Source organism: Fusarium mangiferae, assembly GCF_900044065.1.
Source record: "Fusarium mangiferae strain MRC7560 genome assembly, contig: FMAN_scaffold009, whole genome shotgun sequence".
Taxonomy (NCBI): domain Eukaryota; kingdom Fungi; phylum Ascomycota; class Sordariomycetes; order Hypocreales; family Nectriaceae; genus Fusarium; species Fusarium mangiferae.
In genome coordinates this window covers 420030-447448 of record NW_024573929.1, presented here as the reverse complement: position 1 = coordinate 447448, position 27419 = coordinate 420030, and the positions used below count along the sequence as shown (strand labels likewise).

Genomic DNA, 27419 nt, shown 5'->3' with positions numbered 1-27419 from the left:
TTTTGATGCTCTAGTAAGCTATTGATAAATATAGGTATCTCACTTTTCTTCAGAACATTGACCAATCTTTTCTAGGTAATGTTAAAAATTGCTGGTAAATGACTAGGTCCAGAGAGAAACATCGTCAGGATATCTCAATGGTGCCATATTGCCTATCCCTTTAAGTCCGAGGGTACTCACATTATGTGCCTAAAAGGCTATAACCAATTATATCAAGTATCATAGGTACATCTGTTTAGGCAATAGCTAGGTGTAGATTCAAGTACCTCTGGTGATATAGCTTATAGGCTTTAACTTCTATCCCTCCTGCTGTACCTCTTTGAGGCTGGTATATGTGGCATATCAATCGGCAGCCAATTGAATTTGGAGCGTGCTCCACAAGCGTAACATGAAGTGAGCACCCTCAGACTCAAGGGATACATGTAAGAACTCGTAATGAGAACCTCAGTATCAATATCCAGTATGAGAATGCACGAGACACGTAACTCTCACTCTTTCATTTTCACCACCTACAAACCAGGTCTCAGCGTCCTTGTCTACATGACCTCACCATGCCAAGAGTTATCTTGTAACAGACATGAACAAGAACTATCAAGTCCCGATCTAGACCCATTAGCTCGTCAGCTACTCCCAAATTCCCGCTCCATCGCGAGAATCCAGTGGCCTTATCTCTCGATGATCGAAGACATATCTCGGCTCAACCCGCAAGCTCAAGAATAAAACGCCGGTTCAGGTACACACAACTCTATATCCTCGGAATCACAAAACAATTATGCTTAGCCTTTATGCATCAGGAAATTCTAATCGTGATATCCTTGATCTCACCTGTTTCACCACCACAAAACGTGGTTGAGGTGAGACATTATCATCTGCATCCAGCCAGTGGGTCACCCGCAAGCAGCATCTCATCCGCATTCATCACCACCCCCAGATAAACCACATCAAGGATGTTAATAGCGTTTCCCATGGCAATAAAGCCATGAACCACCCTTCCGAGACCAAACACCGCCTCTGTCTCGAAAAAATGACATTTTGTTTTACCTCCAAACTCACCACGGGCTCACTCTCGTTCAAGCCTTGAAGGCTTTACTCACATCATGGCAGCAGTCGAGCTGTACCATTATCATCCTTCTTTTATTCTCTCTCTCGTTTCTCTCGGTTTATTCTCTGCTTCGACGGTGGTGTGTTTGTTGCAGATGATACGATGTAGGACTTGGTTCTTTATTCCGTTCCTTTTGGGCTGTGCTGGTAAGTTGAGCTTATTCTTGGGTTGAAGATGATGGAGTTTTAGTAACTGGAGAGTACTGACTTTGTGTAGTCGAAGCTACTGGTTATGCTTTTCGTGCTGTATCAGCTTCTGAATCACCAGACTGGACTTTCGTTCCTTATGCTATTCAGACCTTTGCGTTTCTTTTGGGTCCAAATTTGATTACTGCGAGTATCTATATGATTCTTAGCAAAATCATCATTGCTCTGGATGCAGATATTTATGCACTCGTTCCGGTCAAAGTAATCCCCAAGGTCTTCATCTTTGGTGACGCGATCGCTTTGGCCGCACAATTCACAGGTAAGTCTAGCCATTTCCGCTTCTGACCATCTACTCATGCGAGATAGGTGCTGGCATATTAGTCAACGCTACTTCAGTTGCTCAGCAAAGAACAGCCCAGCTTATAATTATCGGCGGTCTAGCTTTCCAGGTCTATTTCTTCGGCTTCTTCACATCGGTCTTACACATTGTGCACAGCCGCATTATCGATAACCCATCTCGCAAAAGCACCAATCTGACCATCCCTTGGAAACGCTGGATCATCGTTCTTTACATCGCCTGTGGACTTGTAATCGCTCGGTCAGTCTATCGAGTACTGGAGTATGCCACTGGTCCTCTCGGCATTCTTCAGGCAACAGAAATCTACTTTTATATCTTCGACGCTGGGTTCATCTTCCTCACCACACTTCTTCTTAACATATTCCACCCGAGACAACTATCTACAGTTTCTACAGATGATCTGGAAGATACAGATGTCGAAACTGTCCTCGCCACTCCTTCAAAGCCCCCTCCTCAGTATCAGCCGCCTCGGACTCCTCCGAAATACCTGCAACCACCGCCATATCTTCCTTCTTATGCAAATCTGAGGAATCGCGGACCTTACTATCATTACCCTCAGTCTCCTTACAGAACTCAGTCATATATACAGTATCCACCTCCTCTGCACTACTACCAGCAGAGAAGACCTCCTCCGCTAGCTCATCATCGTCCACGGACTAACAGAACTTACAAGAGCTTCAATACTTCATTGAGCTCTTCTTCTAGTTTTGTCAGTATATACAATCCCCAGACCGGTCAGTATGAGCCGTTCAGGCGGTAGTCACTGTGGTGCTCAATATCTAGGCTCTGTTCTGGCTGGATCATTATTGGTATATACAATCTATAGAAAGTCTATGTTACATGGCAGCAACTTACGTTGACCGCCGTCCTGTCCTTATCTATATATTAAACTTAGAACAGTCGAAATCAATATCTGCAATTAGCCTCATCTTCCCCGTTCCCCTGGTCCCAACACCAATGAAGCATTCTCACTCTTACCCTAGGGTCTCAACCTCCTCCAGAGCCGCATCGTCCACAAAGAAAGAAAGCCCCGTGCAATAGCTTCTAATCTGCACACTGGGCCTGGCCTCCCACTCAGCCTGTGTCCAAGAACACGTCACACTCGCCAAAGAAAAGTCCCCATTCTCCGTGATGGTCCCACCCAAACCTGTCGTACCTTGTCCTACGCCATGACCACAAACTACCGTGCGCGAACCACAGCCAGCAGTATTTGTAATCTTCACCCAGGCGGAGAACCTGTAGCTCTTGCCGGGCGTGATCCAGGTTGGATCGATGAACTGTCTTATGCCCTGAATTGCGCTCATGGGGGTGTTGCCGCTGTAGAAACCGGATTGACTGCCAGAGTGGACTTCGGATGACGTTCGGGATAGCGTTCCGGACATTGACTCCCAGGGGTAGACTAAAGTGTCCTCGAAGCCGGGATTGAGGACGCGGTTGGATGGGATTTCGGGGGCTGCTGATGTGGTGGTTGAAGCCTCAGCGGTGGTAGTCGAGACTAGGGTAGCAGAATCTGAGGTTGTCTCGCTCTCAAAAGTGGTCGTAGTCTCATCCACGGTTGTTGACAAATCTGTTGTCGCTTCGAGTGTAGTTGTAGGCTCTGCACTTGAAGTTGACACTAAAGTCGTGGAGATTGACAAGTCGGAGGTTGATGCGGCCTCAGAAGCAGTCAACGTCGCGTCATTAGAGACCGTAGATGAGCCTGTTTCCACAGAGATCGCTGTTGATGTCTCGGTCGCAGAGGTTGCGGACTCATCGTCGGTGCTCGTAGGAGCATTGGAAGTGACCGATGAAGAGGGCTTGCATGGTGAGGATGAAGCAAGTTGGCACAGAGCCAGGAGCAGTGCTGAGTGAGTGAATCTCATGGTGATGAGTTAGAACTGATGCAACAAAAAGAAAGAACCAAGAGACAGTAACTAAGTCTATAATTATTCTTAAATCTAGACTCCTTTCTTAATCAATTCTTTTCCCAGTAGTCACTATTAATTGGGTGAACTATCGCTCTTCACCTGGGCTATTGAACGTAGCACTACCATCGACGCCCACATTAGGCCATGGTGGAAATGAGCTGGACCTCTTTATTGAACACTAACAAAACAACATGCTTGCATCGCAGTAAAATACAATCCTCATCAATTTCACGAAAAATATCCCATAATCTTCTGCAACGTAGTCTTCTCAACAACAGAATCCCCCACCGCTTTACCCGTCGAGTCCACAATCGTCGAAACAAACGTCTTGCCCTCAATACACCCAACATTCGACTGTCTAATCTCCTGGCCCTTCCTCACAGCAGCAACCATGATGCAATTCGTCTCGTTGTTCTTAACACCAAGATCGAATCCCGTCTCGAAGCCCAAAACCTTAGCTTTACCCAATGATTTGAGCTCTGTGCCTGGTTCCGCGAGGTAAATGTTGTAAGAGTCTATGTCCGTTGCGCCGTTCCAGCTCACGAAGCCCATCACGGTGTCTTCACGCTTTTCGACGACGAGAGCGGGAGTCCATTTGGAGGGTGTGCCTGTCCAGACGTCTTTGAAGGCGCGATAGCTCGTGATGGACTCGTCGTAGCCAAAACGGGCTTGCCAACGGAGATCGTGGCCATCGTCAGGGCCGTATTCGTGGACGACACCACCTGCGCCCCAGCTCACGAACTGGTTGCCATTACTCAACCCAAGTTGGTAGCTTCCATACTCAGGCGAGATCTTTGCACGATCTGGCGAGAGGACACGCAAAATCTCGGGCTTCTCCTCTGGGTTCGGCGGCAGCTTCAACTTCAGCAGTAAACCGCGCGAATACGTCTTTCCATTATCCTCTGGACTGTTATGATTGTCAAACATACTGAGTATCATCTCTCTCGACGTGACATTATGCGCACGAACATGGTTCTGCCACCTGAATCGTCCATGGTGCGGCAATGCGCCAAAATCTCCTCCCTTGGTATTCCCTCTCAACTCCCAAAGGATCCTACCATTTGAGCGTGAGATCAGATACACAGACCAGAAGTTCCGACTGCTGATAAGGAATGAATCGTGGTTGACGGCTTGTATTGAGCTTAGGTGGAAGAAGTCATATGGATTCTTGGGTCCGCCGTAGCCAGAGGATGAAATAAGCGGAAGCATGGAATCTTCAGGCCAGAAATGGTCGAGGGCGCTCCAGCTGAAAAGAATCTCCTGCGTTTCGATATCGATCTCAAAGAATAGAGAGTCAGTCACGAAGCCGTGCTCTGACCCTCCCATTTGCGTAAGGTTGTACATAGTCGTGTTGTAAGCCGTGACGAGAATAGTTCCTCGCGTGGTCAATTCCTGCTCGTGAAAGTCCAGCCCGCTGAGGAACTTTTGACCATACATGTTGGTGATGATAACATCGAGGTGAATAACCGTCTTCTCGTACTCGCTGTTCATGACGATGACTTCTCCGAATCCATGGCTCATTTTTCTATGGCCTCGCCAGAGTGTGAGGAACTGCTCGTTGTGAACGGTCTGTACGCGAAAACCCGCAGAGTCGTAAGGGTCTTCGTCATGGGCGTATATCATCTCTGCGTTCTGCTTCATGATGAACGATGCAGCTTGCACAAGACCTCTCTCGGCGCCGCTGGACTGCGGTGTGATGAAGACATATCCCTTTGCAAGTTCCTTTCCGTTGGGGTTCCATTCGATATGTGGTGGTTTGTGCGGTGAGCTCTTGAACCGACGATACACATAAGTGTGATCGTTCTTCGGCCTGACGATGTCAAAGTTACTCCAAGAACGGAACGTCCTAATTCCCTTCTTATCAACAGACTCGCCAGTTTTCTCATCCTTCGCCGCCTTCGCACCCTTAGCGCTCTTCCCACCTTTCGCTTCCACTTTCTTATCTACCGGTATCGCTTTCGCATCGTTCGTCTTCAATTTCGTCGTCGCAAGCTGGACATCGTCTGTAACTCCCGGCACTGAGTAAACATACCACCAGAGCAGAATATTGATAGAAATAACCAGAAAGACCAGTCTCTTGGCCCAAGGGGAGCCTGATATCACAACCATGATTATGATTTGCTTAAACAAAGCGCAGATCGGAGAGGACCCTTGGGGTCTATAAGGCTACTCGTGCCCTACGCAAGGGAGCTGTAGGTTGACATGCAATTCTTATGATATTCAGTTTTTCTGGAATGAGCCCCTGTCTTGGAAGCATTCCTGGAGGCGTGGTGCAAGGGTCGAAGGATGATGTCTCCCTTGAGAAGATGGGACGGTGATTGGTGGTGTTTCAGTCTGTGGGCGATAGTGGAAATAGAGCTGAACATGAAGAAATTCGATAAATTGCATTGTGCAATTGTCCTTATCTAGGGCCGTAGATTATTGTCGTACGAGTTCTTAGTATTGGCTGGTTCAATTGATTGGGAGGAGGTAAGTTTGTCGCCGATTATTTGAGTCAACGCCAACATCGATTGCGACGACTTACAGTATCACTGCAACTGGGACATTCCCGGCCAATGGATACTAGTATGTGACAATTCCTGTTTAAATAAACCTGACACACTATAAAGCCACATGGCGGCCATTCGTCAAGGGTATTGGGCCGTCAAACAATAGTGTCTTGATTGATTGATTTAAAGCCATCTACAGAGTACTTCTCGCGAATGGACCAAGGTTCATCTCGTATGCGACCCGCTTTGCCTTCATCCAAAGCCCTACAAAGACCGGTCTCATGTTACGAGGGCGAGATGCTGTACGTTAAAAGCTTAGTAGGCAGGCTGAGAAACAAGGAGAGTAAGCATTGCGCCGTATGGGCAAATACCGACCGTTAGGAACACTCCTTCCCACAATCTTATGATCAGGTTGTCTGATGTCATCTCGGCGCTGATATGTTGTAGTCTTACCCAGTCGCTACATTTGTTCATCGGCAGAGAGCATACACTACTTGATCAACATTGCCATGGGAATTGCGACACGGCTGCCATCCCGACACAACGGTTGTTCCTGGGCACCTACCGAAATCATTAAAACCTATGCATCTCTCGTACCAATATTCTCCAAGCTTTCGCAGCCCGAATCGGTCGAGTTCGCCTCGCTCGAGCGAAAGCCTCACGAGAATTTCGAAGGGAGTCTTGTCGCCGATAACGCCTGGTGGGAGAATTCTGTTGCACTGGTCCTCACAGCGAAGACACGCACTCACGAAGCAGTGTCGTAGATACGAGCTTCCGAAAGGTTTTATGCGCTCTGGAACATTTTCGGCAGTATTTAAGGTCCCGTTCTCAGTTGTGCTAGTGCTACAGCGTACGTCCTGACTTGCAGCGTCTTTGATCGTTTACGTTCTCGAAGTTGGCATAAGGGTGGAGGTCTAAATCGGCGTCGCGTGGAAGCTCCCTATGCCCATCTTTCATGGGGTTCGACGAGTCGAATGCATAGTGACCATGATTGAATCATTGTATTCACATCCATGATTGTTGTCGCCTTCGGGCGCATCGCAAAGGGCTTCGCTGGTCGATATGGTCGTTCGCGACGCGTTCGCCTGGCGCGACCATTCTGGGGGGTGACGGCTCGTGGTTGACAGATGCTGTATTTCGGATCTCCATTCTACTACCATTCTTGGCGTCCACTGGGCAGTATTCGATGCCGCGTCGTCGCGATTGCCGTGATGCTCGTGTATTGATTGGAACCTGAAAGTAAATACAAAAGATAAGGTTCTAGCGGGGTCTTGAGCTTGGTGGAGGGGTAATGAGGGGCAAGCCCAGCGGCTGCTCCTGCGACAGAGCCAGACCTACATACAGCACTCTCTCTATCAAAAGACTCGTAAAGATTACCTAGGTCCGTAGATCAATAGAGAACTAACAGAGTATGGGGTCATCTTCTGGGGCATTTACGCATCCGGCAAGTCTTTATTTGCCGTGGAGGATCAATATCGGCAAGTCTTTACGATGCCGATCCACCTCCGAGATCGCATCATCCACGAGCAACCTGTAATTCCTGATGCAGTCCAAAGTCGACCTTAGGTAAAAGCGCAGATTATTAATGATCATTGAGTAAATGTCATGCACGCCCTATGAGTTGTAAATCTGAATGCCCTCAGACTCCAATCCTCCTATCAGGCACCGCTCTTAGAACCCCATTCAATTCACCACATTAGATACAAGACACGGCCAAGTCTCCACTTAGAACAGCCAAGAGATAGTTATTACTTAACACTCTCCTCCTCGCATCGCCAAATTTCTCTTCCTGCGCAAACAAAATATCTCAAAGCCATCATGTCTTCCAACGGAGCTGAGCGTCTGGCAAACAGAAAGCCCATCAAGAAGCCCGTCCCGGCTTATCTTCCCTCCCCAGGCTCAGTCCTCACCGTCGACAAAAGCTTGTACACTGCCATCCGGGAAGCACCGCGTGAACTCATTGAAGAATTCACTCTACCAATTCGATCTGGAAAAGCATGGAAAGCCCCGGCGGGTTGTATTGTCAAGATCAGCACGCCTGAGGGGCCGCAGGTTGGTAAGGCTATCTTCAGTAGTTGGGTGAGGGGCGAAGAGTGAGACGAGAAGACAATAGGGTGAACTTCACTTACACGGACAGGTGACTTGAATATCTGGAACGCTCATAACCCGCGTGAACGCTTCTGGGCATCCCGCACCAAACAACTCCACGCCTCACACGTCTCAACGTACGACCGTCTCTGGTCCAATCTTCCCTACATGCGACCCCTGGCCACCATAATCACCGACACCCTAGATTGGTATGGCACAGATGAGCACGGAGGTCGAGTGCACGATCTTCTCGGCACGCGATGTGATCCGTACATCAACACTGTTCTCAGCGGAGGACAGTATAACTTCCAATGCCACTCTAACCTTACCCGCTCGGTGTTGCCATATGGCTTGAACGAGGGTGATGTTCATGATGTTATTAATATCTTTCAGGTCACGGGGCTGGATGAGCAGGGAAGATATTTCATGAATCCTTGTCCGGCGGAGAAGGGTGATTATATTGAGTTTCTGGCGGAGCAGGATCTGCTTATGGCTTTGAGTAAGTACAAGTTTCGTGTGTGTTTGGAGATTTGCTGATTATTGTAGGTACTTGCCCTGGTGGTGATTTGTCACTTTGGGGCTTTGGAGAGGATAGTGAGGAGGAGATGATCAAGTGTTGTCGACCCCTCAAGGTTGAAGTTTACCGTCTCAAGGATGAGTCTCTGCTACAGAAAGGCGGATGGAACTCAGCTGAGGTATCAGGATACAAGGGACGCCATGGCTTAGATGTCCCTCTTGGTGAGAACAGAGAGGAGAAGGCTTAGATAAACAGAAAGCAATCCTATCACAATCTTGCCTTTAACTTTTACACAAAGCCCATCCCAGCACTATTTCGTTCACTGAATCTTCTCAGCCTTGCCCTCGGAGCTGAGAACAGACTCATCACGATGCTGCATCAACGCAACAACCGCCCCTCCCGGGCCCGACAGCAAAACACTCGTGACAATCCCCCTCATAAGATTAGTCCTCTCCTCTCCAACTCTCAACTCAGGCTTGACCTCCAAGAGTTGCTGCAGCGCCCACATAAGCGCCGCCACAGATCCCGTCGCAAAATCGTAGATCAAAAAGTTGTGAATGGCCGCTGCGGCGCTGGACATGGGCTTGTATGAATGAGGCGCCGCGTCGGGAATGAAGACCCTGTTCATGCTCAATGAGGCCGCTAAACCGTCTGGGAAGAGACCTGGAAGGAGGTTCGCTGTGATAAAGACGGCGTAGGTTGTCATCTGGCCTATGACTGCGATATTCCACGCGAAGCTGTACGTATGCGACAAAGCAGTCTTGTCGAGAACGACCTTTGGCTTGTGCGCATCCTGCCCAACACTCAGCCTCTTGAGAACAACAGTAAACACCGCTTGAAGTGTAAAGATGTAGACTGGAGCAATAGCCCAGACTGCATTAGACCACTGTCGAACATTGAAGTTCGAGAATGGATAAGCCATGAAAATACACGGCACGACATATCCGAGAAGAAAAGACGGGACGACCGTGTGAAGACACAAGTAGTCGCGAATATGGACGCTCTCAGACCTTGACGATCCAGCTGTGAAGATCAAGTGAATGACAAAGTAAAGCGGCGCAACGAATCCAAACCCAAGACTCTGCACCGCAAATCCCCAGAATACACCACTACATCCATCGTCAGCACAAACCTCCGACCTCAAGGCACAAACTTACTTCAGCACAAGCGGACTCCAAGCAAGCACCCTCTGCGCTTCGATCAAAAACACCACGAAAAACGCAATCAACTGCGCCCCGAAACAAAACGTGAACAGCGAAAGTTCCGGACTCGAGCCATCGGTTACATTCGCCCAGATGACATTCGAAAAAGCGAAAAAGTCATCAACTGGTCCTATTCCGGTGTATTGTTTGAGAAGTAAGCGGTTAGTATCCGGGAGGAAGCGTGGGACGGGGTCGTGGGTTATGGATTTTAGCATCGAGGTGTAGCCGTTGCGGTCGAGTTGCAGAATCAACGCGTCGAAGCCGAAGACTGTGAGGATGGAGAGGATGATGAGCGTAGGGATACGGGAGGAGAGATTCGGAGATGTCATTTTGATTGTGTTTACTGAAGTTTGGGTTGAGTGAGGATGAAGAGATGAAGGTAATGATTGAGGTGAGCGTGTCGGATACAGTCAGCCCCATCAGGATCCAGTCAGTCAGTCATACATAGATCGGATGGTCAGCAAACTGAGGACGTTTACCTAAATAACAAAATAATTAATCTAAAGGCTCTCCAGATCTATACTAAATTAAATCTTTTCACAACTTAGGATAGAATTTAAAGGCTCTATAAATCTATACTAACTTACCTCAATGTTTTTATTTCTTAGGCTTAAGTTTTCTCGCTCCCTGAGGGATGGTAAGAAAACCTGATCATCACCATCATGCATTCGCAAGGCACGCCGTGCGAATCAAGCCTCAAGATTTTAGAAGAGGATGCCAAATAAACACAGTAAAGAGTGTACTAAATCTTATAAAAATTACCTAAACATTGTCGTCGCTTAGGGTCAAGGTACGAAACTGGCAACTTCACATTCAAGAAAACACATGTAACAAGTGCAGTTTGCTTAGGTATTGTTTTCACTCCAATATTAATTACAGTCCAAACAATGTTCATTTCCATCATCACGGGCCAAAAACACTTCCGCAACCAGTTTCCAATCGTGTACTATTGTAATTCTATCGCTTCGAGACCCTTGCGCTGCTTCTAGTCACGCCGCGAGCCGAAGTCTTTGCCTGAGCCTTGCTTTTTGCGGGCGCGGGCGCCTTGGTTCTTGCGGGAGCCTTGGGCTTCGCTTTGCTCTTCGTGCTGCTTTTCGCCTGACTCTTAGGCTTGACCTGAATCTTGCCCTTGCCCTTGACCTGGTCAAAATAGGCGTCCACGAGCTTGGGGGCAACCCCCTCGATATAGTCCTGATCCTCCCAAGTGTTCTCGGACGCATCGTAGCCTAGCCATTCGACGAAGACCTGCGGAGTACCATTTCGCACGCGGTGCTTTCTAATCGCGAAAACATGGTAGATCTCGTCGTCGTCGTTGGGATTCTTAGGGCGCCCGTTTGGTTGCGAGCGCCAATATGCAAACAGGGCCTGTCTGTTGTCGGTATGAAGAAGTTCCTCGGAGATCCAGGAGGTCTCGCCATCTTTCCACTGCATGAGAAGCTCGATCTCGTCCTCGCCCTCGGCCCAGCGATGATCCGTAATTCTTACGAATTCGTACCTCTTATCGTCTTCAACCTGCGCCTCCTCTTCCTCTTCAAAGTGCGCTTCTTCGGGCTGTTCTTCAGACTTCTTCTTCTCTTTCTGTGCTTTGGGTGTATTTGCTTTAGGTTCCGGCTCTGTCACGCGTAGGCCCCTCGTGGATCTTCTAGGACTCTCAGCCGCCTCGCTGCTTCGAGAAACTCCATTAATGCCCCTCTGGATCGAGGCTGGTGACGAGGTGAAGGCCGGCGGTCCTCCGGCCGATTCTCGCGCTCTAGGAGAGGATCGGACGGCGGGCGATGATGTTGCGACACGAGAAACTCTCTTAGGGAAAGCAGGTGACGCGGCGATCAAGGCCGGCGACGATTCTCCAAGCTCAGCCGATTCTCGCCTTCTAGGGGAGGATCGAACGGCGGGCGACGATGTGACGCGAGAAACAGATCCGTTAGACTTTGGCTTGTGTATCGGCGACGAGCGCGTCGATGTGCTGATGCGCTTCTTAACACTCAGCGGCGGTGCCATGGCGATGGTCTCTCTCCGTCGACTAACAACAGAGATCTCGGCGGTGTTATCGTCCGTGGATGCAAGAGAAACGTTACTCAGACGCGACCTCTGGAAAAGTCGTCAGTTCGATGCCTAATAACAGTTTTGGGCGGAAGTGCCAGCTCATCAAGGCACCTGCGCAACGATGCGCAGCGCAAACAAAGAAAAGCTGGGCACCTTCTGGATGAAACTTACGGGACTGCGACCTGCCGGCTCCGAGAACCTATCCGCAGCGCGTTTGGCAAGACGTTGCTCTCTAGGCGACAAACTCGGCCGCGAGGAGGCGGTAAGTGGCATGCTGGAGGGTGGAGGTCTCTCTGCGGGCTGCTTGAGCGGTGATGACAGAAAGTTGAAAATCGCGTTCATGGTGACGGAAACACGGCAAGATACAGGAGACACAAACAAATTGGTTAAAAAGGCGACTTGGACCGATTATTCGAGCGAAAAAAGAAGCAGAAACGGAGGGAAACGCGGTTTGGAGCCTTGTCTGACGTCGAGTTTGTATTGGTTAAGTTATGTCTGGATGGGATGGGCTACACCGGGTTGTTTACTTTTTCTTGTTTGCAGCTGGAGCCGTTGAAAGGCGCACTCACTGAGACCAGGACCGGCTGGGGGTGCAAGAAAATTCCGGACCTCGATCCTAAGTGACAGAAATACTTAGGTAAACTCGCACAAGCTTAGGTGAATTTAGTGTAGGTAAACTTCATAAATTAGGCTTAATTGGCCTGAGCTCAGGATACCTTTTACCGAGTTTATTTTGGCATCCTAAATTTAGGTTTGGTCTTTTCTTGCGTCCCATGAGATGCGCTGCGGGGCCTCTTTCGCATGAGCAAAACGCGACAGTGGACGTGACTTAAATAGACTAGCGCCGACAAGTCTCCACCACGAAAAGTGTCTGCATGCAAGCGCAACATCATCACCAATTACTATGCGACACATCTATCAACCAATTGTCGGTGTCACCGGAACAAGACTGATTGAGAAAAGGCAGAAATCTGAGCTAAATCCAGGAAACTCTATAAGCATGATTGTGAGCTCATATGAAACAAAAGAGGGGTATTGAAAGTGACTCAAGGGGGCTCACACAAGGTTCGGTGAGACCCAAACTCAATGGCCTCACATCACCACCGACAGCCCAACAGCAAAAAGAAACGCTTTAATTGATAGCATCTCAGAGACTCCATCAGCAGAAGAAAGGGTCTGGCCGGGGATTGAACCCGGGACCTCTCGCAAGCTAAGCTGTAGGGTTTTCCCTAAGCGAGAATCATACCACTAGACCACCAGACCGAGTCACTCACGTGATGCTTATTGCTGGAAGGGACCGAGCAACCAGGGATCAAGTACAGGCAGTGGAAGTGGAAGAATTGGTAAGGTGTTGTTTTGAGGTTTGAATTGGGTGACTTGCGTGATACGATTTTGATTAACGGTTGATTCAAGTCAGAGCCTGGGAGTTGGCGGCCGAAACGGGATGAAGGGGAAAGAGCAGAATGGTTCTGAGATGTATGACTGTAGGGTAATCTTGGCACCCACTTGGGCAGTGAGGATAGGTGTTTGTCGCTTGCACCATTGCATGGGAACACATAATTTTGAGAAACAATTAAGTCTAAAATAATCATGCTATGATTTTGTGCTTCTGTTTTTGGCTCGGACTTGAGAAGGGCTGTCAAGTCTATCGCGTTGTCGTGGCACGAGACACATCCATAATCGATGCAAGCTGCTGACAGAGAAACGAACACCGAATTACAGCATTAACGAACGTGCCAGCCTAAAACAAAACCGTAGATCTCCTCGTCTATTTTTCACATAAACGTCAAGGTCTTTGTTTGCGACAAGACTCATATGTCAAATACCCGAGCAAGCACAATCAAGGCGTATGCCCGTTCTATGGTTTGTCAATCGCCCTCTGTCCATCAAGGTCTCCGGATTGTGAGCGCACAACACGCGAAGCAAAGCAAACCGGAGAAATGTTCCATGTTGAAGTTAGAATCAATCAAGCGAGTTGCAGCTAAATTCCTATCATCATTACCAAATCATAATAAAACAAAGTGAGACTATATACGCACGGCTAAGCTGCACACACACCAAACTCCCTCCACCAATACTTCACCAAGAGAGACATTTCCTAATTCATCATCAGCCATTTACATTAGCAGCAAAAACAGAAACAACCTTCTTTTTCCGGCCAACTCCCCCATATTCGCCAATCTCCAACCCGGCACTTGAGAAAAAACTGCCGTCTCTGGATCCGAGGCCTGCAAGCGATCCCTCCATCATGGACCAGGCCCATGTGGAAATCGTACGATGTGTGGAGATGCGCCCTGAAAGGGTGGTCACGTGAGAGCGATCTTTCTGATAGTTTTCTGCATTTCTACCATTCGCAAGAGTATTTAAAAATTGATTGAAAAATCTTTAACTATTTCGGAGGCACTGGAATTTCAGTGGAGGTATTGGACTTCCAATTGTGCGATAATACGTCGTCGTTGTGTTGCTCCTTCGTCTCTCGACACCTTGAAGGCCCAGACCGTCATCGAGGTGCGGTCGAGCCAAGCCGTGGTCCCTGTTACGGTTACTTGTAGGGCTGAAGAGAGCAATATCCCTGCATATCAGGCACTTACGGAACGCTACTGATATGTTTAAAAGGTGGACGTTGCCCCTTGATTGAACCTCTTGTCATCAAGGAGTCTTGTCCCTGGATCATCAGTCGCAGACACAGCATTTGAATCAGTAACCTAATTTAAATTTCTTCTATCAACGCCATGCTCTTCCATTATTTCTTGTCAACAAGGTTGTAAATCTTTTGGATGTCGGCCAACACAGCCTCAAAGTCAATCTTAAGATCCTTGAGAAGTCCGTCCTTGAAACCAAACACCCATCCGTGGACAATGGGATACTGGTTCTCGTGCCACGACTGCTGGACATCAGCAGACTTGATGACGTTGCGACACTGCTCGACGACATTCAGCTCGACCAAGCGGTCGTAGCGAGCGCTCTCGTCCTCGATCGCATCGAGCTCCTTCTCGTGAAGGCGGTACACGTCGCGGATGTTGCGAAGCCACGGGTTCAGCAGGCCGAGGTCCTGGGGGGTCATAGCCGCCTTGACACCTCCGCAGCCGTAGTGACCACAGACGATGATGTGCTTGACGCCGAGGTGCTTGACGGCGTAGTTGATCACGCCCATAGCGTTGAGGTCCGTGTTGCACACGAGGTTGGCAATGTTGCGGTGGATAAATGCCTCGCCGGGCTCAAGGCCGCAGATCTGCTCGGCGGGGATGCGGGAGTCGGCGCATCCGATCCAGAGGTACTCGGGTGCTTGGCCGGCGGCGAGGTTCTTGAAGAAGTCAGGGTTGACCTTTGCCTTGTTCTCGGCCCAGGCGCGGTTGTTGTGGAAGAGCCGGTCGTGGCTCTGCTGGAGATACTTTGTGATGTCCTTTTCGGCCATTGTGCGCCACTCTGGTTTTGGAGCGGGTTTCGGGTCTTGTGTGGATGAAGAGAAACGGGTTTGGGAGCTGGTGAGTACGGAGCGAGAGGCAAGACGGTGGGATGATGAAGATAAAGATGTGAAGGAGGAAGAGGAGGAGCGGAGAGAAAAGGAAGGGAGCCGAGAGGAAAACATTAGAGGCATCCACAGCGCGGTTGCAGCTGCAGTGTGAGTATGGTGCGATAATGGATGTGACAGCGACGGTTCAACGGACAAGGATAAAAACGGGCAAGACTGCAGCAACCACCTGCAGTAGATCCAATCCTTGGCTTGGTTACACGTTGGGGGGCGCACTCGGTGCTACTGTCACTGTAAAAAGCAGCCTAAGTACGGGTACGGTACGGTACAGTATTAGAAGCTTCGCTGGAAATTCGGACGGAGAGATGCCGAAGGATAAGAAATTTTGGGGATGACGACGTAATTTGTTGAGCAGCCCTCTTTTTTCTTCCTTTCTTTTTCCTTGGTCTCCGCCTGGGAAGAGTCAATCACTTTAAGCTCAAATTGGTTGGGCGATTGGCGATAAGTTTGATAACAGCCGAGATCAAGATTTCGGTCGCCGGGCCGTACGTAGCCGTGCACCGGCAGTTGACGAGACTTTTCCGAGCATGTCCGTGAGCTATTGGGAGTCATTCTATTACTTTCTACTCTATTGTATAGTACTTGGTAGGTTGTCATGGCTGTGACTCAATGTGAAGGATTAAACCCGGAACCCGGGGATTGTCAGCTCTGCCGACCCCACGTAAGAATCTCAATTTGTATTGGTCACTTGGAAAACAAAACAAAACGTCATATCGCCGAATTGCCGGATCCCGGAGATGTTCATCTCACAACCCCACGTTTTGATCCTCAACGCCAGATAGTTAGAGATATCGCTTCACGATGTAGATGAATTGGCATCTTTGCGCCCTGAATAGAAATGCTTTCGTAGGAACACAAGACAGTCTTGGCTGCAATGTAACTCAAAGGAAACGCTACTCTGAGACACAATGACAAACACGTACAAACAAATGCATCTGCCGAAACATGTCTGGGATCGAAGCAATATCCAACGAAACCCAATAACAGAACTACAGCTTCTCTGACCGCTTATACGAGCCGACGCCAGGGCGTTGCGTGAAGCCACTGACAAACAACCACACGGGATGGCTTAGGAACTAGAATCAACGAGAAAGAGGAATGACCTATGTGGCCGTGGAATTTCGATATTATTTTATATTTACAGAAAGACCAAAAGCTGGATTAAAGTCTGAGATACCGTCTTTTATAGTAGACTAGCAGACACTTACAGGCCATGAGAGTCTCGATTCTCGTTTAGTACGATGGCTAGGGACGGGCCATCCTCATTGTTGTTGTACTTAAGATAGATGCAATCCCGTCACAGAATGATACAGTAGCTTCATTTTGCTCTTCGCGATCTGAAAAGAAAGGTACAAGTCATCATGAAGGGCCCAATCATCCTAACGATACTCCTGGGCTGGCTGGTCGCTGCAGGTGGATTTGCCTGGTCATGATGAAGGCTTCTGTCAAGCGAGCGATGGGCGCGTTTATGTGACTTTTGCCAGTGGTCCGGTTGGGTATGAGGCTATGACTTTGGAAGTTGATGATGGTAAGTCGAGTTTGTGAAGTGTTGCAACGTTGACGCTGATTTGTGATTAGAGAGATAGTGTCAGAACGGGAGACTTGTTGGCGTTGATACGACTACGAGCGTCGAAGGCTCTACAATGACAAAGACCACTGTGTTGAGTTCCGACAGTGTCGCTTCGTCGAGAAATGTCGTTCAGACCCAATCTACCGGCCCAGCTTCGCAAACAACTGAGCCCGAAGCATCTACAGTAGCTTCTTCCGGCGTGATCGAGTCTACCCAATTAGTTCAACAACCAGCATCGCCGTGTGGGAAGTCTCTACACTATTTCCACCCTCATCTTCGGTTCTTGAAGAATCCACTATCAATGAAGTGATCCCGAGCATCACGCCTTCGTCCCTAAGCACATGCATGGAGGCAGAAGAGTCAACTTCAATGCAGTCAACGTCGGGGGTTTCATCAGAGACAAAGGAGGCTTCTGAAAGTAGCTCTGAGACATTCCAACAACGACAGCACCTCCGTCCTGACCTGCACCGATGTAAACGGCTACACGTCGCTCGACGAGTTGACCAGAAAGCTACATAGAGTGCATAGAAGCATTCTCTGTGTATGCTTGGGGCGCGGGCATAGGGTTCTTCATGAGCTCGGGATACTGTACTTTGTTCAATGCTTCGTCCGGGTCGTCTCATACTACTGATTACGACATTGCTCTTGTGCAGCCTTACTCCGTAAGGGTGGGATGATTGACAGGGGTTTGGGCGTTGGATTGTGGGGTTGATTGACAGGGGACAACACTCTTACTGCTGTGCTTTGTGAACAGTAATGTACATCTATAATCTGCTTTGGTCTGTAATTTTGCTGCGACTACATTTCAATTCAATGTAACTACATCATGTTACCTAACTAAGGCAGCCTTTCTTGAACCATTCTCATCTATAGCCCCCAATGTCGAATCCGATTACCAAGCGACGAGCCGCGCGGTTCATCGCCAAACCCTCCGATTCGACTAACCCATGATGGACTGAAACTCCGCTACCAAAGTCCGCTTATTCCTTATTAATCCACCAACATACGGAGTAGAATCTATGATGTCGACCGATCGCCCGAAATATCCGAAATGATATACTACCTCCTTCTTCCTCTCTGTCCTTTCCTTTGTTCATATCCTCTCTTGCCGGCTAGCGAATATATTCCCCTAGTATAGCTTCCAGTCCTGACGAATGCGACAACACCATAACCATGCCGTCAGCACAATCCCCCCACGATGATCCAACCGACCGACGTCCCGATGTCAGCTACGGCTCCTTTCCGTCTGACACTCCCCAACCCTCAAAGCCAACACAACCCTCCACACGCGCCCTCGCCCCCGATCTCCTCCGCGGCCTGCTCATGCTCCTCATGGCAATGGACCACATGGCCCTCGCCCTAAACACCTGGGCCCACGGCACAGGCCGCGAGACAGAAATGGACGGCGTGCCCATAAAGCGCTGGAACCGCACGCCCGCCTATATCATCCGAACACTAACACACCTCTGCGCACCGGGGTTCACAATGTTGCTGGGAATAGGCGTGGTGTACCTGGGACGATCGCGGAAGAAGCTGGGCTGGTCGAGTGGTCGTATTGCGAGGTACTTCTTCATTAGGGCTTTTGTTCTCACGGCTGTGAATGTGGTGCTGGGATGGGTTATCACAGTGGGAAAAGTGTGGTTTATGAATTTTGTGCTGTTTTCGTTGGCGGTGGATTATTTGCTCGCGGGATTGCTTTGGGTTGCTATGGACTTTACGGAGCCTTGGCTTGCGAAGCAAATTCCTAGTAAATCTTCCGATGAGAGTGAAGCGCTGCTCGGAGGAAGAGAATCCTCAGAGTTCGGAGAGACTATATCTTGGCACGTACACAATGCGCTGCTTGCGGTGTTGGGTGTAGTGACGATTTGGTGGAATATCTGGCTCTCACCTACACACGGCCACTGCACCGTCGACGACCATTCATCTTCTCTGACAATTCTCTCAGCTGGTCAGCCTGGTTCAGTAGACAGTCCTGCTATTTCTCACAATCCCTGGTTCGGAATCTGGTTCTGGACTACCCTGACAGATCGAGTTCAATCGGTATTCCCACCCATGGCTTGGATATCGTTCGCGATACTAGGTCTTTTATACGCGCGCATCGACGTTGCCCGAACGTGGAACTCTCGTGTCGCAGCGCTGTGCAATACCGCCGCTGGAATATTCTTCCTCATCATCTTTGTCCTCACGCGCGTGTTACACTTTGGAAATCTCTCCGAGGGCTGCCTCCAAACACCCGAGCACATCGCGCATCCCGACCAGAACCAATATCTCGTCTCAGTACAGTCCTTCTTCTACATAATGAAGTATCCCCCCGACGTTGCTTTCTGGGCCTTCACCTTGGCCGGCAATCTATTTTTACTAGCTGTTTTTGGTGGTATTCCTACCAGTGTTGCTAAGCGTTTCACGATGCTATTGGACTTTGGTAGAGCGGCGTTGTTCTTCTACCTGGCGCATTTGTTCTTTGTCTTTATCTTTGGTGGAGTCATGGTTGGTTGGTTTGGTCATGAAACTGAGAACCATGGACAGATGGATCCGGACTCCAAGCGAGGCATTGACAATGTTTTTGCGTACCTTGCTATTTGGGGGCTCTCCATGTTGTTACTGTGGCCTCTGGTGAGGTGGTATGGCAGATTCAAGGCCACCAAGCCAGCTGACTCTATCTGGAGGTTTTTCTAGACCTTTCTGTATAATTATCGTTGTAAAAATATTATAGACTTTGTATAAAATGAATTCAAGATCAATTATCATAAATAGGCAAATGAACTGCATTCTCTGGTACATGGCATGAAGTCCCTCATCCACCAGTCGTCAGCTTACCGTGTTATCCCCAACAGACCTAGAAATCGGACAGGAATTTATGGATGCCTCGAATAAGCCCCCTGTTCCGTCTCGATTCCTCACGCTCATCGTTGCTTCGACTTGATCTGTCACTTACATCCTCACGCGTCTCAGTACTTCGAGACCTTCGCGACCGAGACCGATGACGATGATGCGACTGCTTGTCATGGTCCTTGTAATGAGTAATGCCATCTCTCAGACTCCTCAAACTCTTGCCAAAGTGCTTAAGATTATATAGATCCCTGATGAGTTGCTCGACCCCGTCTGAAGTTAGAAGCGCCTCCGTCTGGTCACGAGGAGCATGCATGTTTTCCTGGATTGTCTTGACTAGCTCGAGATGTCTATCTCTGTCATCTGTTAAATCCTTGAGCTTTCTCTTGTTCATATCGACGTTTATTCTGTTGTCCTTTCCGTACTGGATCTTGCCCGTCTCAATCTTGATGAGCTGGTCGTAGTACTTTTCGGTCGCATCATTAAAAGCATTGGCAGAATGCTGTCTCAGATATGCAACAAACTGCGCCGTGGCCTTTCGTAGCTGTTTCTGTTCACTTCTGTATTCCCTCTCAAGCTGTTGAAATCGCTCTATACCCTCTTGTCGTAGAGCCATATCGTTTGCGTTGTCCTGGAGGCGTCGCTCAACGTCTTTATCCTTGACCCTGACCTTGCTCTCGGTCAGTTCATAGAAGAAATGCATGTGCTCCTGCCAACTATGCTTGCAACTTCTACAGCTCTTGTCTTTGGTCTCCTTGAACGCCCGACATTTGATGAGTTCTGGATGGCCTACGCACTCTTCGGTTACACCTGGTAACCTGCAATCTTCGTGACAGATTGACCTGTAGAACGTGACAACCTCGCCACTGGAATTGGACTTGAACTCGCAGCAGCGCTTGTTCTTGCACACAGTCCGAGGCTTATCGAGCTTTGTAGGAACAACTTTAATCCTTTCTAGATGAAGTCTCTTTCGTAGCTCGTCTCCCGTCAGACGCATATCATTCAACTCTGCCATCCTTTCCTCCAGAAGGCTCAAATTCTTTCTGATCTCCTGGGAAACCTCAACCATGGGAATCATCAAATGACCAAGCGCTTCGCGTGCGCCCTCCATGGTGAGCGTTTGACTGATCTCATGTGGTCTGAGGTTGTCTATATAAGACAGTAGCCTCAAAGTTTCTGCTCTCGATCTATTCCAACTTTCACGAGAGCTTCCCTCATCTTGGCCCCTTACACCTTGAAAGTACGCAGCCAGGTAATGAAAGCTTTTGGCGTCAAAACTGTACGAGTTTGCGTGGCTTACTGTTAGGTCAACAGTTGTGTTACCTTTCAGGAAGCGTTGAAGCGGTCCGAGAGCATCTCCTGGAGCATAGTTGGAGATGAGGGTATGTGTGAATCCAAAGACGACGTTTGCAACAGCGCTGCGATGAAGATGGGACAATAGCTCCTCAAAGCAGAAATGAATTGTGGGGGTGAGGCGTGCTTCGTTGGTCTTTACTAGGATCAGGATTCCATGAAGCTCTTCATATCTTTTCAGAGCGTACATGATGTCCTTGATGTTCTTGTTGTCTATCTCAGGACCTCGAGTGTCGCCAATACCTGGGGTATCGATTATTCGGTACTTGGTATCATTATACATGACTCTATAAACCGATGTCTTTTGTGTTGCAGAATCACCAGTGGTACCATCGTGTTCATCATCTCCAGAGCCAACTCGGATCGTCCGGTTCTCAAGTTCCTGATCTGGGTCTGACGAGTTCCAGTGACTGACTGAGAATGAACACGGGACCTTGTACTCTAGTTTTCGGGCTGACTTAGCCTCGTCGAAACTCTCAAACGTCAAGAAATTGACGAAAGAATTGATGAAAGTTGACTTGCCAACACCAGTCTGTCCCAGAACCAGGATATTGCGGCAATCAGGTGTTTTCGATCTTGTCAAGAGTCGATAAAGTTCATCCGAGCGGTATCGATCAAAACCGTGCCCGTGACTATCGCTATTGCATTTGAAGTCCCATGAGTTGTAAGCGGCTGAACCACAATCGCAGTAGATGCAGTCAGTCACTGTCTCAAACTCAAGAGGAATGTCGCAATTGACGCAAACCCATTCGCAACTCGAGCGAGAGTCACAAGATCTTCCGGGACAGGGGATCCTGACTGGACGGAGCTCAGCTGGTCTTCGTGTATTAAAATCCATCTCGTCCGGATCGCAACGAGCGACACACCTCTGTGACTGCTCCCGGTGCTCTGCCTGTCTGGTAGGAGGTCTGCGTTCTGCTGACCTCTCCCGATACTCCGAAACTTCAATCACTGGCCTCGGCATTGTTCGTATTGGCCCAAAGACTGGGGCTTCCAACTCTCTGTACTCAGAGGGGGCATCGCAGTCGACTATAAACACCTGGTTGTGGTTTAGGGGGTTGTGAAGGAACTCCCTCAGAGCTGTGCATTGATCATTCCATGAACTTGAGCTCTTGAGCACGGCATTATTGAAAAGAAAATGATATGGAGGAGGATTGTGAGACAGAGTGCGTTCGTTGATGCAAGCGCCGTTGAAACCGATATATGTCGCTCCACTGTTGAGACATTGCTCGATGAATCTGAGCTTGTCGCTTTGCTGACCAGCGATCATAGAGATCTGCCGGGCAGATGATCCGTGATCCGCAAGTAGGTAATCGAGACGATGTTCATGCTCTGTGTCATCTCTGATGCCTAGAATAATCCTTTGTAGAGTTATCTGGACGTCTTTCCGGAATGTTTCAAGCCTAATAATGGCTGCATCGACTTCTTCGATGTGGTCTCTTGCAAGATATTGTTCCCGACCCACCAATGAGTGTCTGTACTCCTCGAGTTTCTCCTTACAAGAGTTCCAATCATCAAAAAGAACAAATAAAGGATCGACATTGGTGACAGCTCTCAGGGGACGTTGAGGGCTGGGAACAAACCCCCCGCCAGGCATGGGATGACGGAGTATGTGCATGGGAAGTAAAGTATACTCTATCGGGTACCCTGCGCCGTCAAAAGTGTGTGTAATCTGCTGCGGACCTGTTTGCACAAACCTGCACATCACAGGCAGTGTCTCTGTGCAAATGCCATAATCACGTTGGATATCTGTATAGAGCATGAACTCATAGTCGAGTTCAAGTCGATGACTTAGTGAATCGTCTCCGCAGTCGACGGAGTAAATGCACCTGGCAATGTCGTCCAGTTCCGCCAAGTCTTTCTGAAAAGCAACTTCTAGGGTCGCTCGTTGACCTGCATCGTCTATGCGATGCTTCATTGTCATGATGCTTTGTAGCCCCCACCGAATGCCGGTGACCACATGGGTACTGCGACGATCGGCCGGGTGGAAGATTCCAGAGGCCACTCCGCTTCTATACACACTCTGGTGGAGATTTAGGACATCTTCATAGGTGTTAAAGAAACTCCGGTTAACACCATAGAGTATATCGCCATCTAATGTGCTGTCTTTCAGGAAGTTGGCAGATCCTTTGAGGTCGATTAAACCCGATAGAATGCTTGCTGCAAGGTTGCCATCGATGCGCATCGCGCTGAACCGACTCGCATGACCGGAGCCTTGATGTATTCCACTCTGGCACTGATGAGAGGGCAGACAAGGACTTCGCAAGACGGTTCCTTGTGATGGATTTGGCGGCAAAATAGAAGACGGAAGGAATTGGTCAAATCTTGCATCGTAGAGTGTGCCAATAGCAACGTTCTGGCCAAGTGCAGGTCTGATAATCTCAGCCATCTCGCCTCAAGGAAAGATGAAAGAATGTTGGGGTGAGTTGCTTGCACTAGACGAGTATCGTAGTGCTTGAAGGCCCGAGGAGAACCTTGCACTGTCTCCTCAGCAGCATAAATACCTCCATGAGGTCAAATTACTTGGCAGACTGGTCCGCCAAAAGTCCCCCTCAGATGCGTCTGCCCAAAGGGCGAGGCATCTGGGCTACTGTTACGTGAAACATGACCACTGGAAGCCCGCCTGCCAGAAGGATACACCAAATTACCTGCCACACCGTTGGACGTTGCACCACGACTGGTGTTTGTCACCGAGATAAGGCCTTGTGGCAGGCTCTCAGTATAGGAGGCCGCTATTGGATCCCTCACCATCGAGGCAGGAGGTTCAATACCGACTTGGCAAGGCTTCTCGCATGCTTAAGCAACGTTAAGGTCGACAGTATACGGGTTGAAAGGCATTACACGGCGCTGCAGTCTTGAGATTGTGATAGAGGATCATGACCCATGACGAGTGTCGGTTTCCACGACATGAGGCCAACGTGACTAGCACTGGAGGGGTTATTGAATATTGATGATATATGGAAGGTGATACCCCATCAGGCAGACGTAAAAGCATCTAGGCTGTCCTGCGAATTTCCAATCGCGTGAATTGCGACCCGTGGTATTTGTTTGAGAATAGCGACATAGCTCCATGATTCTGTGGCAGCCGAGCTGGTTGAGGACATCGACGACACTCTGAAAATAGCCCCGACGCACAAGTCTGAGCGATTGGCCCTTGCTGGTTGTACGTCAGACACGAACCAAGAGCTGGTATAGAGTCCAGTTGCTACAGCCGTCCAACGCAGGTGCCGAAGAGTTTGGAAGTTGCCGCAAAGATTGGCGCTCTTCATCGGATTGGATTAGTACATGCTTGAGCGGCCAAGTCGTCACCATGAAAGATAAAACCAGAGTCCTAATTCTTGTTGAGGGATCATCAGGTGCACAGTATCCAAGCGGCCTCTCTGTCGTCTGTTCAATCGACAATCAGATGGCCCTTTGGCAACGGAACCTGAAGCCTTGATCTATCCATCATGACGAGTGGGCAAAGGCCTCAGCGTTGTAGAAGGGCGCATTCGCTTGTGTGGAAAGCTTGGGCTGGTGCATTGATACATTGTTAGCCGGAATGGCGTGGTATGAGATGCGGATATAGAGGCTGAGGCCATCACCTAATTTGTCAAGGTTGTGCGTTTGCTAGCCTGGAAAGAATAGAAGGAGTTGACGCAGAGGCTTTTCATGCGACGAGTGTTGTTTGTGTCGGCACCTCGCATCGTTTGTTGTTAACTTGCTTCCAAGTTGAGCACAGGATTGAGGACGGCCATTACGCCATCCAGAACAACAATGAGCCCCTTCCGCTGATGAATGTTACAAAGCAATAGACCGCCCAAAACTTAACATTGGTCATGGCAACTTTACCGCCAAATGGCCTTCCTTTTTCCATTCACCATGTACCTACCTACACTGAACTTGACCAAACGATGTCATCATGAGTGCATTTGTGAAACCTTCCGTCACTTCCATCCTCTTCTTAGCCCAACACACGACATTGAGATGGCTCCAAGTTTCAAAGTCCTCCCTTCATCACAGGGAAATTGTCCGTTGGCGTCTACCTTACTTCGCTGGCGCCGTTGAAGCCATCATTTGACTTTTATTTAACGTCGAAGGCGGTGGTGTACCATGCAACAGCAACGGTCAGTTGAGTGACATGAAGACTTAAAGGCAACTCCTCATTTTGTACACAAGGTACGGAGCCAGAAACCCTTCAAATGGACCTGCACAATTGACCACGTTGACTTCTATCTCTTGCTACTGGGCAGTCTCCCCGTCAGTAAGTGCATATCGACCATGGCCCAACCTGATGAGTCAGCAACTTACCCAGCGACCGACTTCGGCCGCGAATAGCCACACAAAAACGACAAACCCCACACCAACGTCAATTCGATCAAGGATTATTTTGTCGCATCTGAAATCTAAGCCCGCCAACAATCCCTTCATCACGACCCCTCATCCACCTCTACTACTCCCTACAGTGGTCAATTGGGCTCGCTCCCTATCGGAATCATGCTGTCCGCTACCTCTTCCGCCCTGCGCACCAGTGCCCGCCGCGTTGCCCCCCGAGCCGCCGCTGTCTCGACCCTCGTTGCGCCCGTGCCCAAGATCTCCCTCGGCCGAAGCTTCACTGTCGCACAGGCTCGATGCCTCTCTTCTACCGGCCGTTTGTCCTACGCTATCCAGACCAACCCCAACCCTCCTCTGGGCATGAAGAATGCCTCCAATGATTCTCCCTCAAGAATTGGCCTCATTGGAGCTCGTGGATACACTGGTCAGGCTCTTATCGATCTTCTGAACGAGCACCCCATGATGGATCTCCGACATGTTTCTTCCCGTGAACTCCAGGGCCAGGAGTTGAAGGGCTACAGCAAGCGCAAGATCATCTATGAGAGTCTGTCTCCTGAGGAGGTTACCCAGCTGGATAAGGATGGCAAGGTCGATGCCTGGATTCTGGCGCTCCCCAATGCTGTCTGCCAGCCCTTCGTTGAGGCTCTCGGCGACAGCAAGAGCCTAATTGTCGATCTCTCCGCCGATTACCGTTTTGACGAGGACCAAAAGACATGGAAGTACGGTCTTTGCGAGCTTCAGCCCAGAAGCCAGCTTGCCACAGCTACAAGAATCTCCAACCCTGGCTGCTATGCCACTGGCTCCCAGCTTGCTTTGGCTCCTATTGTTGAGCATCTCGGCGGCATTCCCAGCATTTTCGGTGTCAGTGGTTACAGCGGAGCTGGTATGTCACAACTCGCGCGGACGAGATGTCTTGCGCGCAGCATAATCGGGGCTTGAAGGCTAACAGTTGAACAGGTACCAAGCCATCTCCCAAGAACGACACCAACAACCTCAAGGACAACCTATTGCCCTGTAAGTGCAAAGAAAGAGGACATGGGAGACAGAAAGCTGACTTGTAAAGACTCCCTCACAGGTCACATCCACGAGCGAGAGATTAGCCACCACCTCGGTACACCCGCTGCTTTCATGCCCCATGTGTAAGCCTGCTACCTCATCCACTACGTCACCAAAGACTGACAATACAGCGCCTCCTGGTTCCGCGGTATTCACCTGACTGTCAACATTCCCCTGAACAAGGAGATGACATCTCGTGATATCCGCCAAATCTACCAGGACCGATACGCCGGCGAGAAGCTTGTCAAGGTTGTTGGCGAGGCTCCGTACGTACCCCCCAGCGCTGTGGTATCACATGAACTGACATCGTGAAGTGTTGTCAAGGCCATTCAGGACAAGCACCACGTTGAGATTGGTGGCTTTGCTGTCGACAGCACCGGCAAGCGCGTCGTTGTGTAAGTCTCTCCATCCCAGATCCGATGCATCTACTAACTTGTTAAAGATGCGCCACCATCGACAACCTCCACAAGGGTGCCGCCACACAATGCCTCCGTAAGTCCTTCACCCAGCTCCACCATCACCATTCTAACAATCTCGCAGAGAACATGAACCTCGCACTCGGATATGACGAATACCAGGGTATCCCTATCTAAGCCACCAACACCACGGCGCATTGTCGCTCCGATATCACCATAGAGAACAAGTTCAACACTCCACAGCACAAGGGACGCGCCAATCTCGAAGCGGTCCAAGCAAAGTATTACATATCTGTACCAGAACTACAACCATAGCATGCTATACCAGTTGCGGAGAAGAGGAAAGCATATTTAGAACACTGTCACGTCAGGGGAAGAAGACGTTTTTTTTTTGTTATGATACAAATACAATTCCAGATAGAGGCTGAATGATGATTTACAGCTACCTTTCCTGAACTCCCGCGTGTATGGTCCCGATAAATGAAAGTCTATAGAAT

At 49.2% G+C, this 27419-nt stretch overlaps 10 protein-coding genes and 1 non-coding gene across 11 annotated transcripts; 4 read left to right on the top strand and 7 right to left on the bottom strand.

Moving 5' to 3' along the window:
- Positions 1-1097: 1097 nt before the first annotated feature.
- FMAN_12245 (uncharacterized protein) lies at positions 1098-2366 on the top strand (the record flags this gene model as incomplete). Its single annotated transcript, XM_041834761.1, has 3 exons — positions 1098-1248; positions 1319-1567; positions 1615-2366. The coding sequence occupies 3 exons, from the start codon at positions 1098-1100 to the stop codon at positions 2364-2366; spliced, it is 1152 nt and encodes a 383-aa protein (XP_041684992.1).
- A 214-nt stretch (positions 2367-2580) lies between these two features.
- On the bottom strand, positions 2581-3468 carry FMAN_12244 (uncharacterized protein; the record flags this gene model as incomplete). The annotated part of the gene is made up of 1 exon (XM_041834760.1): positions 2581-3468. One exon carries the CDS (start codon positions 3466-3468, stop codon positions 2581-2583), a length of 888 nt encoding a protein of 295 aa, XP_041684991.1.
- Positions 3469-3741: 273 nt separating this feature from the next.
- On the bottom strand, positions 3742-5622 carry FMAN_12243 (uncharacterized protein; the record flags this gene model as incomplete). Its single annotated transcript, XM_041834759.1, has 1 exon — positions 3742-5622. The coding sequence occupies one exon, from the start codon at positions 5620-5622 to the stop codon at positions 3742-3744; it is 1881 nt and encodes a 626-aa protein (XP_041684990.1).
- A 2198-nt stretch (positions 5623-7820) lies between these two features.
- Positions 7821-8854, top strand: FMAN_12242 (uncharacterized protein; the record flags this gene model as incomplete). Its single annotated transcript, XM_041834758.1, has 3 exons — positions 7821-8058; positions 8140-8589; positions 8637-8854. 3 exons carry the CDS (start codon positions 7821-7823, stop codon positions 8852-8854), a joined length of 906 nt encoding a protein of 301 aa, XP_041684989.1.
- Positions 8855-8926: 72 nt separating this feature from the next.
- FMAN_12241 (uncharacterized protein) lies at positions 8927-10138 on the bottom strand (the record flags this gene model as incomplete). Its single annotated transcript, XM_041834757.1, has 2 exons — positions 8927-9716; positions 9765-10138. 2 exons carry the CDS (start codon positions 10136-10138, stop codon positions 8927-8929), a joined length of 1164 nt encoding a protein of 387 aa, XP_041684988.1.
- A 628-nt stretch (positions 10139-10766) lies between these two features.
- FMAN_12240 (uncharacterized protein) lies at positions 10767-12194 on the bottom strand (the record flags this gene model as incomplete). Its single annotated transcript, XM_041834756.1, has 2 exons — positions 10767-11897; positions 12024-12194. The coding sequence occupies 2 exons, from the start codon at positions 12192-12194 to the stop codon at positions 10767-10769; spliced, it is 1302 nt and encodes a 433-aa protein (XP_041684987.1).
- An 830-nt stretch (positions 12195-13024) lies between these two features.
- Positions 13025-13115, bottom strand: tRNA. Its single transcript is given in 2 exon segments — positions 13025-13060; positions 13080-13115. It is a non-coding gene; the product is annotated as a tRNA-Pro (tRNA).
- Positions 13116-14595: 1480 nt separating this feature from the next.
- On the bottom strand, positions 14596-15267 carry FMAN_12239 (uncharacterized protein; the record flags this gene model as incomplete). Its single annotated transcript, XM_041834755.1, has 1 exon — positions 14596-15267. The coding sequence occupies one exon, from the start codon at positions 15265-15267 to the stop codon at positions 14596-14598; it is 672 nt and encodes a 223-aa protein (XP_041684986.1).
- A 2860-nt stretch (positions 15268-18127) lies between these two features.
- On the top strand, positions 18128-19630 carry FMAN_12238 (uncharacterized protein; the record flags this gene model as incomplete). Its single annotated transcript, XM_041834754.1, has 1 exon — positions 18128-19630. The coding sequence occupies one exon, from the start codon at positions 18128-18130 to the stop codon at positions 19628-19630; it is 1503 nt and encodes a 500-aa protein (XP_041684985.1).
- A 160-nt stretch (positions 19631-19790) lies between these two features.
- FMAN_12237 (uncharacterized protein) lies at positions 19791-23525 on the bottom strand (the record flags this gene model as incomplete). Its single annotated transcript, XM_041834752.1, has 1 exon — positions 19791-23525. One exon carries the CDS (start codon positions 23523-23525, stop codon positions 19791-19793), a length of 3735 nt encoding a protein of 1244 aa, XP_041684984.1.
- A 2087-nt stretch (positions 23526-25612) lies between these two features.
- Positions 25613-27099, top strand: FMAN_12236 (putative acetylglutamate kinase/N-acetyl-gamma-glutamyl-phosphate reductase precursor (ARG-6); the record flags this gene model as incomplete). Its single annotated transcript, XM_041834751.1, has 7 exons — positions 25613-26333; positions 26408-26464; positions 26514-26589; positions 26638-26772; positions 26821-26901; positions 26949-26998; positions 27047-27099. 7 exons carry the CDS (start codon positions 25613-25615, stop codon positions 27097-27099), a joined length of 1173 nt encoding a protein of 390 aa, XP_041684983.1.
- Between the last annotated feature and the right edge of the window lie 320 nt (positions 27100-27419).